Consider the following 20,512-nt stretch of genomic DNA (forward strand, 5'->3'; position numbering starts at 1 on the left):
TAACATTACATATACATATATATATATATATATATATATATATATAATACACATCAGTGTGTACTTGTACAGTCAGTAAATATATAGTACACATCAGTGTGTACTTCTACACAGTCAGTACCTGCTGCAGCTGCTGCTGCAGGCGGCTCCTCTGTTGGCGGCTCAGCAGCAGTGTGTCCTCTGCGTGTGTGTGTGTGCTGGACGGTGTGTGCGTGGGTGTGTGTGTGTGTGTGGCCAGGCCGAGCTGCCGCCTGCTCCTGAGGAACGCCATCTGCTGCTTCACCGTACGCAGCTTCACCGTACGCAGCTCCTCCCCCTCGCCGCCCGGGTCCCTGTGGGGACGCAGAGGGTCAGGCCTCAGTGTGTGTGTGTGTGTGTGTGTAGGTGTGTGTGTGTGTGGTACATACGAGTTGAGCTGCTCCTGAGGTGTGTGTGTCTGAACTGACTCTTCCTGCGGCTCCTCCTCTTCCTCGTGGCATTCATCTTCCACTTCCTGTCCCGCGAGGTCTTCTTTCAGCTGAAGGGTTAAGTGTGAGGAAGACTTTAGTTTGTAGTCACATGGTCTTTGTCTCCCTGCTGATTGGTTATCATCTCCTGTCCAGGAGCTAGACACGAGAACGGAATGAAGCTCCACCCACTGGTCCTGAAGCTCCACCCACCGATATTAAGCTCCACCCACCGGTCCTGAAGCCCCACCCACCAGTCCTGAAGCTCCACCCACCAGTCCTGAAGCCCCACCCACCAGTCCTGAAGCTCCACCCACCGGTCCTGAAGCTCCACCCACTGATCTTAAGTTCCACCCACCGATCTTAAGCTCCACCCACTGGTCCTGAAGCTCCACCCACTGGTCTTACTGGGACGGAGACTCACCGTCTCAAACAGCTCCTCCATCAGCTCGTTCACCTCCTTCTCTGCAGGACAAACAGACGTCAGAATAAATGAACTTCTGTAACGATGAGACTCAAAGTCCTCATTCCAGGTGTGTGTGTGTGTGTGTGTGTGTGTGTCACTGACTGGTGATGCGGACGGCCTTGTCGTCACGGTAATCCTCCACATCAGGTTCATCGGTGTCGGCCAGAAAGTTGTACTCCGGATCGTCTTCATCATCACATTCCTCTGCAGAGAGACACGGAGAGAGAGCGGTTACACACACACACACACACACACACACACACACACACACACACACACACACACACCTTCGTTTTCCATGTCTGGGGTCATCAGGCCTCTCAGCCAATCAGTCCAGTCCCTGTCCTCGTGGGCGGAGCTGAACTTGTACATGTCAGGTGTGATGTCAGGAGCTCGGAGCTCCGCCTCCAGCCGTCCCAGTGGCACATCGCGTAGCGGCCGCTTGGACCGGGTCCGGTACGCCATCAGACCCACGGCCTCTACCGACTCAGGCAGGGGCTGCCGGACACCAGTAACCAATCATCAATAACCAGTAATCAATAACCAGTAACCAATAACCAGTAACCAATCATCAACAACCAATCATCAAAAACCAATAACCTATCATCAATAATAGCTAATGACACTGAGCTAGCTAATGTTAGCCAGCTAATGACACTGAGCTAGCTGACGCTGGACAGCTAATGACACTGAGCTAGCTAATGTTAGACAGCTAATGACACTGAGGTAGCTGACGTTAGACAGCTAATGACACTGAGCTAGCTGACACTGGACAGCTAATGACACTGAGCTAGCTAATGTTAGACAGCTAATGACACTGAGGTAGCTGACGTTAGCCAGCTAATGACACTGAGCTAGCTGACGCTGGACAGCTAATGACACTGAGCTAGCTAATGTTAGACAGCTAATGACACTGAGCTAGCTGACGTTAGACAGCTAATGACACTGAGCTAGCTGACGTTAGCCAGCTAATGACACTGAGCTAGCTGACGTTAGCCAGCTAATAACACTGAGGTAGCTGACGTTAGCCAGCTAATGACACTGAGGTAGCTGACGTTAGCCAGCTAATGACACTGAGCTAGCTGACGTTAGCCAGCTAATAACACTGAGGTAGCTGACGTTAGCCAGCTAATGACACTGAGGTAGCTGACGTTAGCCAGCTAATGACACTGAGGTAGCTGACGTTAGCCAGCTAATGACACTGAGGTAGCTGACGTTAGCCAGCTAATGACACTGAGGTAGCTGACGTTAGCCAGCTAATGACACTGAGGTAGCTGACGCTGGACAGCTAATGACACTGAGCTAGCTAATGTTAGACAGCTAATGACACTGAGCTAGCTAACGTTAGACAGCTAATGACACTGAGCTAGCTAACGTTAGACAGCTAATGACACTGAGCTAGCTGATGTTAGACAGCTAATGACACTGAGCTAGCTGACATTCATCAATAACCAGTAACCAATAACCAGTAACCAATAACCAGTAACCAGTAACCAGTAACCAATCATCAATAACCAGTAACCAATCATCAATAACCAATAACCAATAACCAGTAACCAATAAACCTACTGGTCTAAACCTTTATCTACTGCAGTGTTTTTCAACCTTTTTTGAGCCGTGGCACATTTTCTACAATAAAAAAATCCTGCGGCACACCAACAACCAAAAAAGTTGCAAAAGGTCACATTGTAGCATAATGCAGCATATATGGTAGGTACTTATTGTGCTACCTACTGGTCTAAACCTCTATCTACTGGTCTTTGACCTCTACCTACTGGTCCTTGACCTCTACCTACTGGTCCTTGACATCTACCTACTGGTCTAAAGCTCTATCTACTGGTCTTTGACCTCTACCTACTGGTCCTTGACCTCTACCTACTGGTCCTTGACATCTACCTACTGGTCTAAAGCTCTACCTACTGGTCCTTGACCTCTACCTACTGGTCTAAAGCTCTATCTACTGGTCTTTGACCTCTACCTACTGGTCCTTGACCTCTACCTACTGGTCCTTGACATCTACCTACTGGTCTAAAGCTCTACCTACTGGTCCTTGACCTCGACCTACTGGTCTAAAGCTCTACCTACTGATCTAAAGCTCTACCTACTGGTCCTTGACATCTACCTACTGGTCTAAAGCTCTACCTACTGGTCCTTGACCTCGACCTACTGGTCTAAAGCTCTACCTACTGATCTAAAGCTCTACCTACTGGTCCTTGACATCTACCTACTGGTCTAAAGCTCTACCTACTGGTCCTTGACCTCGACCTACTGGTCTAAAGCTCTACCTACTGATCTAAAGCTCTACCTACTGGTCCTTGACCTCGACCTACTGGTCTAAAGCTCTACCTACTGGTCCTTGACCTCGACCTACTGGTCTAAAGCTCTACCTACTGATCAAAAGCTCTACCTACTGGTCCTTGACCTCGACCTACTGGTCTAAAGCTCTACCTACTGATCTAAAGCTCTACCTACTGGTCCTTGACCTCTACCCACTGGTCTGAAGACCTGACCAGTATGCCCAGTACCTGGTAGGGCTCCATACACACAGCCAGCTCCTCCTCCACAGCATGAAGTTCCTCCAGGAAGGTGCAGTCGGGCACAGCTCTGGGAGGCGGGGCTCTGGGAGGAGGGGGCGGTCCCATTGAGGCGGACGCCGCCCTCAAGCGTCTGGAGCGGCTCCGGGAGGCCTGAAGAGAGGACACTTGTCACGTGACCAGAGTTCAGCCAACCACGACAGAGAGGGGGCGGAGCTTACCGCTTCCCAGCAGGATGCATGTTATTTGCTGTGGACAGGTGTAGGATGACATCACAGGAAGTAGAATTACCTGCCAGGGGCTGCAGCTGTCGTCCTCCGCTCTGTTCAGTCGACTGCCTCTGGGAGACGAAGCTGAGCTCTCCATGTCACTCTCCTGGAATGTCTACACATGCATCCATAATCAATAATCAATCCTCTGTGTGAACCTGAACTGCAGCCAATCAGAGCAGAGCCTCACATCTTCAGCCGTCTCATCCTCGTCTTCCTCATCAGGATGGTACTCCTCATCAGAGGAGTCTTCCTCAGCCAGAGGGATGTCCACAAACTGAGGAGCCTGAAGACAGAAGAGCTGGACGTTATCCAGCTAATGACACTGAGCCAGCTGACGCTAGCCAGCTAATGACACTGAGCTAGCTGACGTTAGCCAGCTAATGACACTGAGCCAGCTGACGCTAGCCAGCTAATGACACTGAGCTAGCTGACGTTAGCCAGCTAATGACACTGAGCTAGCTGACGTTAGACAGCTAATGACACTGAGCTAGCTGACGTTAGCCAGCTAATGACACTGAGCTAGCTGACGTTAGACAGCTAATGACACTGAGCTAGCTGACGTTAGACAGCTAATGACACTGAGCTAGCTGACGTTAGACAGCTAATGTCACTGAGCTAGCTGACGTTAGCCAGCTAATGACACTGAGGTAGCTGACGTTAGCCAGCTAATGACACAGAGGTAGCTGACGTTAGCCAGCTAATGGCACTGAGGTAGCTGACGTTAGCCAGCTAATGACACTGAGGTAGCTGACGTTAGCCAGCTAATGACACAGAAGTAGCTGACGTTAGCCAGCTAATGACACAGAAGTAGCTGACGTTAGCCAGCTAATGACACAGAAGTAGCTGACGTTAGCCAGCTAATGACACAGAAGTAGCTGACGTTAGCCAGCTAATGACACAGAAGTAGTTGACGTTAGCCAGCTAATGACACAGAAGTAGTTGACGTTAGCCAGCTAATGACACTGAGGTAGCTGATGTTAGCCAGCTAATGACACAGAAGTAGCTGACGTTAGCCAGCTAATGACACAGAAGTAGTTGACGTTAGCCAGCTAATGACACAGAAGTAGCTGACGTTAGCCAGCTAATGACACAGAAGTAGTTGACGTTAGCCAGCTAATGACACAGAAGTAGTTGACGTTAGCCAGCTAATGACACAGAGGTAGCTGACGTTAGCCAGCTAATGACACTGAGGTAGCTGACGTTAGCCAGCTAATGACACAGAAGTAGTTGACGTTAGCCAGCTAATGACACAGACAGCATCGTTGGTGAGCTTCACCTTGTTGACGTCACTCTTCTTGATGGGAGAAATGTTCCAGGCTGGAATCACCTGAGAGACAGACAGGCAGAGAGACGGTTAGACAGACAGACGTACAGACAGTCAGACGTACAGACAGTCAGACGTACAGACAGACAGACGTACAGACAGACAGACGTACAGACAGACAGACAGACATACAGACAGACGTACAGACAGACAGACGTACAGACAGACGTACAGACGTACAGACAGACAGACATACAGACAGGCGTACGTACAGACAGACGTACAGACAGACGTACAGACGTACAGACAGACAGACATACAGACAGGCGTACAGACAGACAGACGTACAGACAGACGTACAGACGTACAGACAGACGTACAGACGTACAGACAGACAGACATACAGACAGGCGTACAGACAGACAGACGTACAGACGTACAGACAGACGTACAGACGTACAGACAGACAGACATACAGACAGGCGTACAGACAGACAGACGTACAGACAGACGTACAGACGTACAGACAGACGTACAGACGTACAGACAGACAGACATACAGACAGGCGTACAGACAGACAGACAGACGTACAGACGTACAGACGTACAGACAGACAGACGTACAGACAGGCGTACAGACAGACATACAGACGTACAGACAGACGTACAGACAGACAGACGTACAGACAGACGTACAGACAGACAGACGTACAGACAGACGTACAGACAGACAGACGTACAGACAGACAGACAGACGTACAGACAGACAGACAGACGTACAGACAGACGTACAGACAGACAGACGTACAGACAGACGTACAGACAGACAGACGTACAGACAGACAGACGTACAGACAGACGTACAGACAGACAGACGTACAGACAGACAGACGTACAGACAGACGTACAGACAGGCGTACAGACATACAGACATACAGACGTACAGACAGACGTACAGACAGACAGACAGACAGACGTACAGACAGACAGACGTACAGACAGACAGACAGACAGACAGACAGACGTACAGACAGACGTACAGACAGACAGACAGACAGACGTACAGACAGACAGACAGACAGACGTACAGACAGACAGACGTACAGACAGACAGACAGACGTACAGACAGACAGACGTACAGACGTACAGACAGACGTACAGACAGACAGACGTACAGACAGGCGTACAGACAGACATACAGACGTACAGACAGACGTACAGACATACAGACATACAGACGTACAGACAGACGTACAGACAGACAGACGTACAGACAGACGTACAGACAGACAGACGTACAGACAGACGTACAGACAGACGTACAGACAGACGTACAGACAGGCGTACAGACATACAGACATACAGACGTACAGACAGACAGACATACAGACATACAGACAGACAGACGTACAGACAGACAGACATACAGACGTACAGACAGACAGACATACAGACATACAGACATACAGACATACAGACATACAGACGTACAGACAGACAGACATACAGACGTACAGACAGACAGACAGACAGACGTACAGACAGACAGACATACAGACATACAGACGTACAGACAGACGTACAGACAGACAGACAGACAGACGTACAGACAGACAGACGTACAGACAGATTTACAGACAGACTCACCACTCCTTTCTCCACGACCTCTTTGAACTTGGACCGAGTCATTTTGGGCTCCTGAATCAAATGGAACATAAACAGAGGATAATTATTTAAATGAGGCCAAACCATGCGCTCTGATTGGACGGCAGAGGGAAGGACTCACAAAGGCAGGGACGGCCTCCGTCTCGTTGATGGCAGCTTTCATCATGGCCACGACATGTTCGTTGGTGATCACTTCCTGTAGGTCAAAGGTCAAAGGCGTTCTGGTGTTTAGTGACGCGTCACAAACAAAGATCTTCTCCGCTGACATCACATGTATGAAGATAATGAATGAAGCGCTCTGATTGGAGGACTATCATGAAGTGCTCTGATTGGAGGACTATCATGAAGCGCTCTGATTGGAGGACTATCATGAAGCGCTCTGATTGGAGGACTCACATGGAGGATGTTTCGCACGTTCACGGTGGTCAGGTTGTGCTGTTTGGACTTCGTCTCCAGTGATTGGTCCAGCTGCCTGTCAATCTCCACCTCTACCCCCGCCTCCTCCTCGCTCTCTGAGGCTCTGCCCCTCTCCTCTTCCTCCACTGCTGACTTCCTCTTCCTCTTCGCTCTCCTCCTCGCCGTCTTCACCTCCACCTGCCTGTCGTCTGACAGAGAGAGAGACATAGAGACAGACATAGAGACAGACAGAGAGAGAGAGAGAGACATAGAGAGAGAGAGAGAGAGAGAGAGAGAGAGACGGAGAAACAGAGAGAGAGACAGAGGAACATACTTATGGCTACAAACAATGTAGTGTGTGTATGTACACATATGTGCATATATATGTGTGTGTGTGTATATATATATATATATATATATATATATATATATATATATATATATACATACGTGTGTGTACACATGTGTGTGTGTGTGTTACCCATGGTGATGATGAGGCTGGAGTCGGTGGTGTCTTCCTCCACCAGCAGGTACTCTTCCTCCTCCTCCTCTTCTTCTTCCTCCTGAGCTCCGCCCCCTGCAGGAGCCGGAGGAAGCAAAGCATCATGGGAGCTGAGCTGAGGACCGCAGCGTGGCGGTCTGAGGCTCCGGGGCGGAGGCGGGTTGGGTCTGGGGCGTTTGCGGACGGCGCTCATTGTGGAAAAACATGACCTCTGAAAAGATGAGGTCATCGTGTCATTAGCACGACTCAGTTGTTCATCATCATCACAACTAGAGGTCAGAGTTCACTGATGGTCATTCTGGAGTGTGAGGGTCACTACAGGTGGACCAGGTCCCGCTGTAGCTCGTTTTAGCTCCTCACAGATAGCTTGTGTTAGCTAGTAGCTTGTACTAGCTCCTCAGGTAGCTTGTGTTCGCTAGTAGCTTGTACTTGCCCCTCACAGGTAGCTTGTGTTAGCTAGTAGCTTGTGTTAGCTCCTCACAGGTAGCTTGTGTTAGCTAGTAGCTTGTGTTAGCTCCTCGCAGGTAGCTTGTGTTAGCTAGTAGCTCTTGTTAGCTCCTCACAGGTAGCTTGTGTTAGCTCCTCACTGGTCGCTTGTGTTAGCTACTAGCTTGTGTTAGCTCCTTACAGGTAGCTTGCGTTCGCTCGTAGTTGCCGTGTTCTGATCAGTTTCTCCTACCGATAGCATGCTAACACCTAACTAGCCGGATACAGGACTACATGAGCCGGTAGCCCGGTCCGAGCGCTCACCTTCCGGTCCAACGCGCTCTCACGGCCCGGTACCGGTCGTTGTAATCCGGTAAAGTTCCGTCACGAGCAGCAGAAACACGCTCACCCGCCACAACAACGAGCCACTTTCCGGCTGAGCGTCATTACGTAACTGTGCGTCATTACGTAACTATGACGTGCGGCGTCACGCGGCTCTTCTTCAGACATAAACAAAGAGGCATGTGGTATTCAGCCATAAATAACGTTACACACCTTTAAGGATTAAAGATGGACATACAAACACATGACGGTATTTTTACGTATATATACGTCTTTATTACGCAAACGGACAAATGTTTTGAGGGCAAATTTCTCGTTTGTAAGTGAAGTATTTGTTAGTTTTGCTTTTTGGCAACATAATTATGAGATAATGAAGTCGACATTATGAGATAAAAAGTAATAATTATGAGATGATAGGCTCGTTCGTTAGAGCATCATCATCATCATCATCAGCAGTAGCAGCGGAGTCAATAGGCTCGTTCGAGATGAGCCAGTTCTGCGCAGAATCGATCGGCGGCGATCGGCGCGCAATGCATGCCGGTTAGATTTGTGTCCGACTTGCTCCCGACTTGCTCTGACGTCATGCACACGTGGTCAACGATACTCTCACGAGACTAAGCCGACCGTCGATTTCAGAGGCAGGCGCTGCAGTGGCTCTCCCCCGACTGCTTGGCCCAGTGCATGATGGGAAACCCCTGGCTCTCGCCACATCAGAGAGCTGATTGGCTCTTAGATCTGACAGCAAACACCACGTGTTGTAGAAAATTCGCATTTTATGTGTAGTTGAAATACTTAACGCTGGATTATTGACTATTAGTCTCATGTTTGATCTAAAAACATTTATTGTGTGGTTGTTAATACAAAATCGTATTTATACAACACACATCAAAACTACTAGTAATGTATTTCACAGGCAGACATCAAAAGACCAAAGGATGCAGCTACACACTCATTTTTACATAAATATATATTTATAAACATATATAATAAATCCAAACGTGATCTGTAAACTACAAGTAAACAAAAGTTCGGAACTAACAGGAAGTACTTTTTTCTGTGACTTCCTGCGTAAACACAGCTGACAGCTGTCCGACTTGATCAGTTTTTTGTCAACGCCTCCTGCTGGTCCGCTGCTCTCTGGACTCCAGGCGAGGCGCAGCTCTGACGAACGAGCCTATTAATCTGCCATCAAGTGGGACAGTGTTCATCTGATTTCAAAGTAAACACAGGAAGTCACAGAACAAATGACTTCCTGTTAGATCTGATCTGTAGGCTACTTGTAGTTTACAGATCACGTTTAGATTTATTCATGTGTTTATAAATATTTATGTATAAATGTGTGTAGCTGCATCCTTTGTTCTTGTTATGTCTGCCTGTGAAATACATGACTACTGGTTTAGATATTAGTTATAAATAATCTTTATTAATATCAACCGCACAAGATATGTTTTTAGATTAAAGATAAAATAAGATAATCCTTTATTATTATTACAGCAGCCTTGCACACAAGAGACACATAGTAAAAACAATAGTATAAATAAAATAACAATAAACAGTAATAAAAACAAGAAGAGTACAGTAGCAATTTTAAATTAAATATACAGACGGAATAAGAGTATATCAAAGTACTTAAATTTATTTATATTGCACCAGGTGAGTGCAATCAAAGTGTCCACAGTGAATAAAGTGAAGTGTTCGTGGTTTACTGAGAGCCCAGCTTGTTGTGCAGCCTGACCGCAGCGGGAAGGAAGGACTTGTGGTTCCTCTGCCTCAGACATCGGGGGAATCAGCCGGTGACTGCAGAGTCCTGCATGGGGTGGGAGGCGTGGCTCATCATGGATGATAGCTTAGCATCATGCTCCTGTCCCCCACCACCTCCACCAGGTGATAGCTTAGCATCATGCTCCTGTCCCCCACCACCTCCACCAGCTGATAGCTTAGCATCATACTCCTGTCCCCCACCACCTCCACCAGGTGATAGCTTAGCATCATCCTCCACAGTATCCAGAGGACGCCCAGCACGCTGCTGGCCTTCCTCACCAGCTTGTCCAGTCTCCTCCTGTCAGCTGCAGTGATGCTGCTGCTCCAGAAGACTCCATAGTAGATGGCTGATGCCACCACCGAGTCAAAGAAGGTCTTCAGGAGCTCCCTGCACCCTAAAAGACCTCAGTCTCCTCAGCAGAAAGAGTCTGCTCTGTCCCTTTTTATAAAGTGTGTGTACGTGGTCAGACCAGTCCAGTTTGTACTTCAAGTGAACACCCAGGTACTTGTAAGACTTAACGATCTCAATGTCCAGTCCCTGGATGCTCACTGGTATCGGAGGAGGGCGTTTACCCCGGCGGAAGTCCACCACCAGCTCCTTGGTCTTGCTGGAGTTTATCTGGAGGCGGTGCGATGTCAACGCCACCGGCCGGTAGCTGTTGAGGAACTTGGGCCGCGGGGTCTTTGGTGCCGGTACCACGCAGGACGTCTTCCACAGCTCTGGTACTTTCCCCAGACTCCAGCTCAAGTTGAAGATGTGCTCCGCTATCCTGCACAGCTGGTCTGCGCAGGATTTGAGGATCCTTGAGCTGATGACGTCTGGACCCGTGGCCTTCCTCACCTTCATCCTCCTCAGTTCCTTCCTCACCTGGTTAAGGGACACGCTGCGAGGTGGGGTGCTGTGGGGTGTTGGAGTGGGGGTGGGTTGCCAGTTGTAGAATGCTGAATATGAGAGGTGTGAAGGGACTAATAGTCAACAATCCAGCGTTAAGTATTAAACTACACATAAAATAAGGATTTTCTACACCACGTGGTGTTTACTGTCAGATCTAAGAGCCAATCAGCTCTTAGATCTGACAGTAAACACCCTAACCCAACCCTGATGTGGGACAGCCAGGCGTTTCCCATCATGCACTCGGCCAGGCAGTCGATGAGATCCACTGCGGCGCCTGGCTCTGAAATCGACGGCCGCCTTGCTCTTGTGGGATTATTGTTGACCACGTGTGCATGACAGAGCAAGTCGGGAGCAAGTCGTACCATATTACCCACTAAAGAGCTCATAGTGCCATATTACCCCACTAGAGAGCTCATAGTACCATATTACCCACTAAAGAGCTCATAGTACCATATTACCCCACTAGAGAGTTTATAGTACCATATTGCTCCATTAGAGAACTCATAGTACCATATTACCCCACTAGAGAGCTCATAGTACCATATTACCCCACTAGAGAGTTTATAGTACCATATTACCCACTAGAGAGCTCATAGTACCATATTACCCACTAGAGAGCTCATAGTACCATATTACCCACTAGAGAGTTTATAGTACCATATTACCCACTAGAGAGTTTATAGTGCCATATTACCCACTAGAGAGTTTATAGTGCCATATTACCCCACTAAAGAGCTCATAGTACCATATTACCCCACTAGAGAGCTCATAGTACCATATTACCCCACTAGAGAGCTCATAGTACCATATTACCCCACTAGAGAGTTTATAGTACCATATTACCCACTAGAGAGCTCATAGTACCATATTACCCACTAGAGAGCTCATAGTACCATATTACCCACTAGAGAGCTCATAGTACCATATTACCCCACTAGAGAGTTTATAGTACCATATTACCCACTAGAGAGCTCATAGTACCATATTACCCACTAGAGAGCTCATAGTACCATATTACCCACTAGAGAGTTTATAGTACCATATTACCCACTAGAGAGTTTATAGTGCCATATTACCCCACTAAAGAGCTCATAGTACCATATTACCCCACTAGAGAGTTTATAGTACCATATTACCCCACTAGAGAGCTCATAGTACCATATTACCCCACTAGAGAGCTCATAGTACCATATTACCCCACTAGAGAGCTTATAGTGCCATATTACCCCACTAGAGAGCTTATAGTACCATATTACCCCACTAGAGAGCTTATAGTACCATATTACCCACTAGAGAGTTCATAGTACCATATTACCCCACTAGAGAGCTTATAGTACCATATTACCCACTAGAGAGCTTATCTTGTTCTCCTTGTTTTGTTCTCCTAGTTATGATGGTACCTCTAGTAGGAGGTAACACATCGGAGGAGACGAGGGGACCAGAGAGGAGACGAGAGAGGAGACGAGAGAGGAGACGAGGGGACCAGAGAGGAGACGAGAGGACCAGACAGGAGACGAGAGAGGAGACAAGGGGACCAGAGAGGAGACGAGGGGACCAGAGAGGAGGCAAGGGGACCAGAGAGGAGACGAGAGGACCAGAGAGGAGACGAGAGGACCAGAGAGGAGACGAGAGGAACAGAGAGGAGGCAAGGGGACCAGAGAGGAGGCAAGGGGACCAGAGAGGAGGCAAGGGGACCAGAGAGGAGACGAGGATGAACAATTTACTGCTGAGCGTCCTCGTTGTGTCAGGCAAGACTTCAATATCTTTATATTCTTTACCATCTTCATCATTATGATCATATTGTGTAATAATGTGTTCCTGTAAGGTTCCTCTAACTTCTAACGTCTTCATCTTTTTACTTTAAGTAAAAGGATCATTTGCATTAGTGAGTTAACTTATTATTATTAAGTGTAATCAATATATTTCTCTACGGCTTAAAATAAATCCAACAATTTATGTAATTGTTTCATAATATAATATATTCCCTTGTGTAACATTTAGCGATGTACGGGGGGGGTATCGTCAATAGTAGTATTTAAAGCATGTTATGGTTACATGTATGTGTATCTTCATATATGTATATTTATATATGTATATATATATATATATATATATATATATGGGTCAATGACAAGACATGCATATTTTTGTGTCCGAATCCATTATTTCCTTTACATATTGTATTATCAATTCATGACATATTATTTAATTATATAAAACCTATTCAGTTTAAATATATTTTCAGTTCATTCAAATAAATATTATTTTATGTTTTGCACCTCAAACCCTGAAAATGTCCGGCGGCTCCCAGCAAATGATCCGAATATAAAAACTATAAAATAATGTATTTTCATCATAATACATTTAAAATAAACTACGATGGCATGCTTTTATTATTAAACATTTAAAATAAAATACATGTTTACAAACAATAATCGTTTTAAGGTGTTGAAATAATTAAAACACTTTTATCCAAAAATGTTCATTCTCAAATGTCAAGTGACGCAATTGTAAAGATGGGACTTTTATTTTGTAGTGGAGTGTAGAGGAGTTAACAGACTTTTATTTTGTAGTGGAGTGTAGAGGAGTTAACAGACTTTTATTTTGTAGTGGAGTGTAGAGGAGTTAACAGACTTTTATTTTGTAGTGGAGTGTAGAGGAGTTAACAGACTTTTATTTTGTAGTGGAGTGTAGAGGAGTTAACAGACTTTTATTTTGTAGTGGAGTGTAGAGGAGTTAACAGACTTTTATTTTGTAGTGGAGTGTAGAGGAGTTAACAGACTTTTATTTTGTAGTGGAGTGTAGAGGAGTTAACATACTTTTATTTTGAAGTGGAGTGCAGAGGAGTTAAAAGACTTTTATTTTGTAGTGGAGTGTAGAGGAGGTAACAGACTTTTATTTTGAAGGAGTGCAGAGGAGATAACAGTCATGTTCATGGTAATATTGATAAGAGGAGATAACATGTTCATGGTAATATTGAATATTATTTAACAGTCAGGTCTCATTGATGAAGGTCAGCTGCTGCAGATAAACTGGAATTTAAATAATAAATAAAAGGTTAAAGTGAATAAATGGTTGCTGAATATGACGTGAATATATTGTATTGAATGTATTCATTTCTATATTTGTATTATTATGTTTCTCTATTTAATTATGAAGTGGTTGCGTCACAATTTTTAGCCTGTGAAGTAAAAAATACTGTTAAAAACTATTTAAAACAAAAACAACTGAGACTTTTTTAAATTTTCTTAAAAAATTACCCTTTTAGAAGCCTTATTCGTCATTGACCCATATATATATATATATATACGTATATATATATACGTATATATATACGTATACATATATATATACATATACATACATATATACATATACATATACATACATATACATATACATATACATATATATATATATATATATACACATATGTATATATATATATATATATATATACACATATGTATGTGTTCATATGCACACTACATATACGTTAGTTGTCCTGGTCCTCACTGCCACTTAATGCATATCTATGAAGTCATACAGATTTGATGAGTCAGCATGTGTGTGTCCCCAGGGCTGTGTGTCGTCTCTACCATGTTGTTGATGAGCTGAAGACCAGCGTCACTGCAGAGAGAACTACACCGACCTGGCCACCGTCCGAGGCCCAGGAGGCCCAGGAGGCCCTGGAGGCCCAGGAGGCCCAGGAGGCCCTGGAGGCCCTGGAGAGGACGATGAACTCAAGCAAAATGGCCGCCTCCGGCTCTGTGAGTTCATTACGCTAGTGACAGGTCTGAAAGTGTTACATCCACACAGTGGTGGGAAGTATGCAAAGTGTGTACTTGTACTTTACTGGAGTATTTTAGTGCAATGCTTTTTTATGTTACATGTCAGAGGAACATTTATTTATATATGCCTCACTTTAAAATGCACAACAGGATATAGAGGCTGTGTACGGGTCATGAGGTCAGACACATAACACATTACAACAGGCTGTGGAACATGAGACCACTAAACCAAACGGGCCGACTCCTAGGAACCAACCAGCTTGTTATAGGAATCATTGTAGTGCTTTAAGAAAAATAAATGGCACTTTTTCCCATAAAATAGAAACAGAAATGCAATTAAATAAACAGAAAATCCACTTCATCATTGCTTAAATAAACCGGCAACTAGTTTGTTAACGTAAGCTATTGTATGGTGTATTTAAACAGTTCTCTATGAAGCAGTGTTCTGGTGTATGTTTCTGGGGCTTTTATTCTGAAGGGGAAAACGGAAGGAGAGAGGAATGAGGAGTCAAGATTAAAGTGGTCTAACCTAACGGAGCAGCGTGGTGTTATTTTATTAGGTTACATTCATTTCCTCTTGTGTTACCTTCTGCCCCAAGAGAAGAAGCGGAACCCCTCAGCTTGTTTAGGCGGGGTCGGCTGGTGAGGAGCGTCTTCAGGTGACGGCCATCGGGATCTTTGGCCACACGTTTTGAAGTGCTGGGCCGGTTGTCAAATGCTCAACAGGTTGCTCATTGAGTGGACGGCAGTTAAAGACGCCTCTCGCCTGGACATAGAATGCATTTTACACTCATATGTTTACCCTTTGGAGCAACAAAGTTAAAATAATGAGAATATCGCCACTGGCTGAACTCTCCTGTCTCCGTCTCCGTCTCATCCATTTCCCGCTTCCCTCCTTCTACGCACCAGCAGCTACTCAGATCACTCAGATCACTCAGATCACTCAGATCACTCCGATCGGAGTTCTATGATAGGCTGTTCATCAGGAAGTGTCGTGTGACTCGTGCGCCGCTAAGAGAACTTTTCAGACGGGTAGAAATGTCTTGAGTAACGCAGGAACGCGTTCCTGAGGTCTAGTAGAGTAGTTACCAATGTTTAGAGTGTAATGCGTTACTTTACTTCGTTACCTATAATAGTGATATCGTTACTGTAATCCGTTACTTTGTAACTCGTTACCCCCAACACTGTCTGTTAGCATTGTTATCTGTTAGTTTAGTTATCTGTTAGCATTGTTATCTGTTAGTATCGTTATCTGTTAGCATTGTTATCCGTTAGCATCGTTATCTGTTAGCATCGTTATCTGTTAGCATTGTTATCTGTTAGTATCGTTATCTGTTAGCATTGTTATCTGTTAGCATCGTTAGCTTCTAGCATCAGCTCAGCCGTCACCACGTTGTGAGACTCTTAGTCCATTATGAACAGCAGGAGTGATGACAGAAATAAAACCTTCTCAATGTTCATATTAGCAGCTGAATATTGTTTAAGACAGACTTGAAATAATAAATCAGACTGATCGTCAGAATCAAGACTGTAAATGAGAAGTAAAAATATCTGAAAGTCTATTTCTTTGTCATAATGAAATATTGCTTTCAGCAAGCCTGGATAGGACTGTACAATTACCAGGAAAGCTGGAAGTGGTCACTGTCAGACTCAAGCTTCTACAAACCTGGAGAGACGGAGTTCAGACAATGGGAGCCTGGACAACCAACAAGTTCGGAAACGATCGCTGCGTATTTATGCATACATATGGAGCGAGATGGTTTGACGAACCATGGAGGACTCACAGCAGCCCAGTCTGCTTCAATGTCAAAGGTGAGAATATTGTTGGTTCCGGTGCCCCCTGTGAACTAAAGAGGTAGTGTTGGACCAGGACTACACTGAGGTCTATAGAGGACCAGGACTACACTGAGGTCTATAGAGGACCAGGACTACACTGAGGTCTATAGAGGACCAGGACTAGACTGAGGTCTATAGAGGACCAGGACTACATGAGGACTATAGTGGACCAGGACTAGACTGAGGTCTATAGAGGACCAGGACTTCACTGAGGTCTATAGAGGACCAGGACTACACTGAGGTCTATAGAGGACCAGGACTAGACTGAGGTCTATAGAGGACCAGGACTAGACTGAGGTCTATAGAGGACCAGGACTACATGAGGACTATAGTGGACCAGGACTAGACTGAGGTCTATAGAGGACCAGGACTTCACTGAGGTCTATAGAGGACCAGGACTACACTGAGGTCTATAGAGGACCAGGACTACATGAGGACTATAGTGGACCAGGACTACACTGAGGTCTATAGAGGACCAGGACTACACTGAGGTCTATAGAGGACCAGGACTACACTGAGGTCTATAGAGGACCAGGACTACACTGAGGTCTACAGAGGACCAGGACTACATGAGGACTATAGTGGACCAGGACTACACTGAGGTCTATAGAGGACCAGGACTACACTGAGGACTATAGAGGACCAGGACTAGACTGAGGTCTGTAGAGGACCAGGACTAGACTGAGGTCTATAGAGGACCAGGACTAGACTGAGGTCTATAGAGGACCAGGACTACATGAGGACTATAGAGGACCAGGACTAGACTGAGGTCTATAGAGGACCAGGACTAGACTGAGGTCTGTAGAGGACCAGGACTACACTGAGGTCTATAAAGGACCAGGACTAGACTGAGGTCTATAGAGGACCAGGACTACACTGAGGTCTATAGAGGACCAGGACTAGACTGAGGTCTGTAGAGGACCAGGACTAGACTGAGGTCTATAGAGGACCAGGACTAGACTGAGGTCTATAGAGGACCAGGACTACATGAGGACTATAGAGGACCAGGACTAGACTGAGGTCTATAGAGGACCAGGACTACACTGAGGTCTATAGAGGACCAGACTGAGGTCTATAGAGGACCAGGACTAGACTGAGGTCTATAGAGGACCAGGACTACACTGAGGTCTATAGAGGACCAGGACTACATGAGGACTATATAGGACCAGGACTAGACTGAGGTCTATAGAGGACCAGGACTACACTGAGGACTATAGAGGACCAGACTGAGGACTATAGAGGACCAGGACTAGACTGAGGTCTATAGAGGACCAGGACTACACTGAGGTCTATAGAGGACCAGGACTACATGAGGACTATAGAGGACCAGGACTAGACTGAGGTCTATAGAGGACCAGGACTACACTGAGGACTATAGAGGACCAGACTGAGGACTATAGAGGACCATGACTACACTGAGGACTATAGAGGACCAGACTGAGGACTATAGAGGACCAGGACTAGACTGAGCTCTATAGTGGACCAGGACTACACTGAGGTCTGTAGAGGACCAGGACTACACTGAGGTCTATAGAGGACCAGGACTTCACTGAGGTCTATAGAGGACCAGGACTACACTGAGGTCTATAGAGGACCAGGACTACACTGAGGTCTATAGAGGACCAGGACTACACTGAGGTCTATAGAGGACCAGGACTACACTGAGGTCTGTAGAGGACCAGGACTACACTGAGGTCTATAGAGGACCAGGACTAGACTGAGGTCTATAGAGGACCAGGACTACACTGAGGTCTATAGAGGACCAGGACTAGACTGAGGTCTATAGAGGACCAGGACTAGACTGAGGTCTATAGAGGACCAGGACTACATGAGGACTATAGAGGACCAGGACTAGACTGAGGTCTATAGAGGACCAGGACTACACTGAGGTCTATAGAGGACCAGACTGAGGTCTATAGAGGACCAGGACTAGACTGAGGTCTATAGAGGACCAGGACTACACTGAGGTCTATAGAGGACCAGGACTACATGAGGACTATATAGAACCAGGACTAGACTGAGGTCTATAGAGGACCAGGACTACACTGAGGTCTATAGAGGACCAGGACTAGACTGAGGTCTGTAGAGGACCAGGACTAGACTGAGGTCTATAGAGGACCAGGACTAGACTGAGGTCTATAGAGGACCAGGACTACATGAGGACTATAGAGGACCAGGACTAGACTGAGGTCTATAGAGGACCAGGACTACACTGAGGTCTATAGAGGACCAGACTGAGGTCTATAGAGGACCAGGACTAGACTGAGGTCTATAGAGGACCAGGACTACACTGAGGTCTATAGAGGACCAGGACTACATGAGGACTATATAGAACCAGGACTAGACTGAGGTCTATAGAGGACCAGGACTACACTGAGGACTATAGAGGACCAGACTGAGGACTATAGAGGACCAGGACTAGACTGAGGTCTATAGAGGACCAGGACTACACTGAGGTCTATAGAGGACCAGGACTACATGAGGACTATAGAGGACCAGGACTAGACTGAGGTCTATAGAGGACCAGGACTACACTGAGGACTATAGAGGACCAGACTGAGGACTATAGAGGACCATGACTACACTGAGGACTATAGAGGACCAGACTGAGGTCTATAGAGGACCAGGACTAGACTGAGCTCTATAGTGGACCAGGACTACACTGAGGTCTGTAGAGGACCAGGACTACACTGAGGTCTGTAGAGGACCAGGACTACACTGAGGTCTATAGAGGACCAGGACTAGACTGAGGTCTGTAGAGGACCAGGACTACAATTAGGTCTATAGAGGACCAGGACTAGACTGAGACTGGTTCAGGACCAGTTAAAGTTCCTCAGGGTTACTTGAACTAGTCTTCAGCGACATGAATGTCATTTAAAGCAGATTAATGTTCATTCAGCCGGTTTGTATCATGTCTGTTGAGGTAAAATATCTCTGATGCCTTTATGAATGTGACTCAATGGACGCTGCATGGAGTCATGACATCTGCAGAAGTACTCTGATGACTCTGCAGTGGTCGGGTGTATTAGGGATGGACGGGAGGAGTACAGGTACCTGGTGCCGCATCACATGGAGGAGGAGTACAGGTACCTGGTGCCTCATCACATGGAGTACAGGTACCTGGTGTCTCATCACATGGTGGAGGAGTACAGGTACCTGGTGTCTCATCACATGGAGGAGGAGTACAGGTACCTGGTGTCTCATCACATGGTGGAGGAGTACAGGTACCTGGTGTCTCATCACATGGTGGAGGAGTACAGGTACCTGGTGCCTCATCACATGGTGGAGGAGTACAGGTACCAGGTGCCTCATCACATGGAGGAGGAGTACAGGTACCTGGTGCCTCATCACATGGAGTACAGGTACCTGGTGTCTCATCACATGGAGGAGTACAGGTACCTGGTGCCTCATCACATGGAGGAGGAGTACAGGTACCTGGTGTTTCATCACGAGGAGGAGTACAGGTACCTGGTGTTTCATCACGAGGAGGAGTACAGGTACCTGGTGTCTCATCACATGGAGGAGGAGTACAGGTACCTGGTGCCTCATCACATGGAGGAGGAGTACAGGTACCTGGTGCCTCATCACATGGAGGAGGAGTACAGGTACCTGGTGCCTCATCACATGGAGTACAGGTACCTGGTGTCTCATCACATGGAGGAGGAGTACAGGTACCTGGTGCCTCATCACATGGAGGAGGAGTACAGGTACCTGGTGCCTCATCACATGGAGGAAGAGTACAGGTACCTGGTGCCTCATCACATGGAGGAAGAGTACAGGTACCTGGTGCCTCATCACATGGAGGAAGAGTACAGGTACCTGGTGCCTCATCACATGGAGGAGGAGTACAGGTACCTGGTGCCTCATCACATGGAGGAGGAGTACAGGTACCTGGTGCCTCATCACATGGAGGAA

At 46.5% G+C, this 20,512-nt stretch overlaps 1 protein-coding gene across 1 annotated transcript in view; it reads right to left on the reverse strand.

Annotated features, from left to right (window-relative positions):
* Window positions 1-8,398, reverse strand: part of gon4la (gon-4 like a) — a 17,083-nt gene extending 8,685 nt beyond the window's left edge. The window contains exons 1-14 of the mRNA XM_079231897.1: window positions 8,297-8,398; window positions 7,526-7,757; window positions 7,045-7,253; window positions 6,770-6,844; window positions 6,631-6,681; window positions 4,995-5,045; window positions 3,906-4,001; window positions 3,738-3,830; window positions 3,438-3,599; window positions 1,200-1,410; window positions 1,015-1,116; window positions 871-911; window positions 408-517; window positions 122-332 (exon numbers count right to left, since the gene is read on the reverse strand). Coding sequence (XP_079088023.1) covers window positions 122-332; window positions 408-517; window positions 871-911; window positions 1,015-1,116; window positions 1,200-1,410; window positions 3,438-3,599; window positions 3,738-3,830; window positions 3,906-4,001; window positions 4,995-5,045; window positions 6,631-6,681; window positions 6,770-6,844; window positions 7,045-7,253; window positions 7,526-7,739 — 1,626 coding nt within the window. The 5' untranslated portion in view covers window positions 7,740-7,757; window positions 8,297-8,398. The remainder of the gene's footprint in view (window positions 1-121; window positions 333-407; window positions 518-870; window positions 912-1,014; window positions 1,117-1,199; window positions 1,411-3,437; window positions 3,600-3,737; window positions 3,831-3,905; window positions 4,002-4,994; window positions 5,046-6,630; window positions 6,682-6,769; window positions 6,845-7,044; window positions 7,254-7,525; window positions 7,758-8,296) is intronic.
* Between the last annotated feature and the right edge of the window lie 12,114 nt (window positions 8,399-20,512).

The sequence above is a fragment of the Taurulus bubalis genome (assembly GCF_910589615.1).
Source record: "Taurulus bubalis genome assembly, chromosome: 16".
NCBI lineage: Eukaryota > Metazoa > Chordata > Actinopteri > Perciformes > Cottidae > Taurulus > Taurulus bubalis.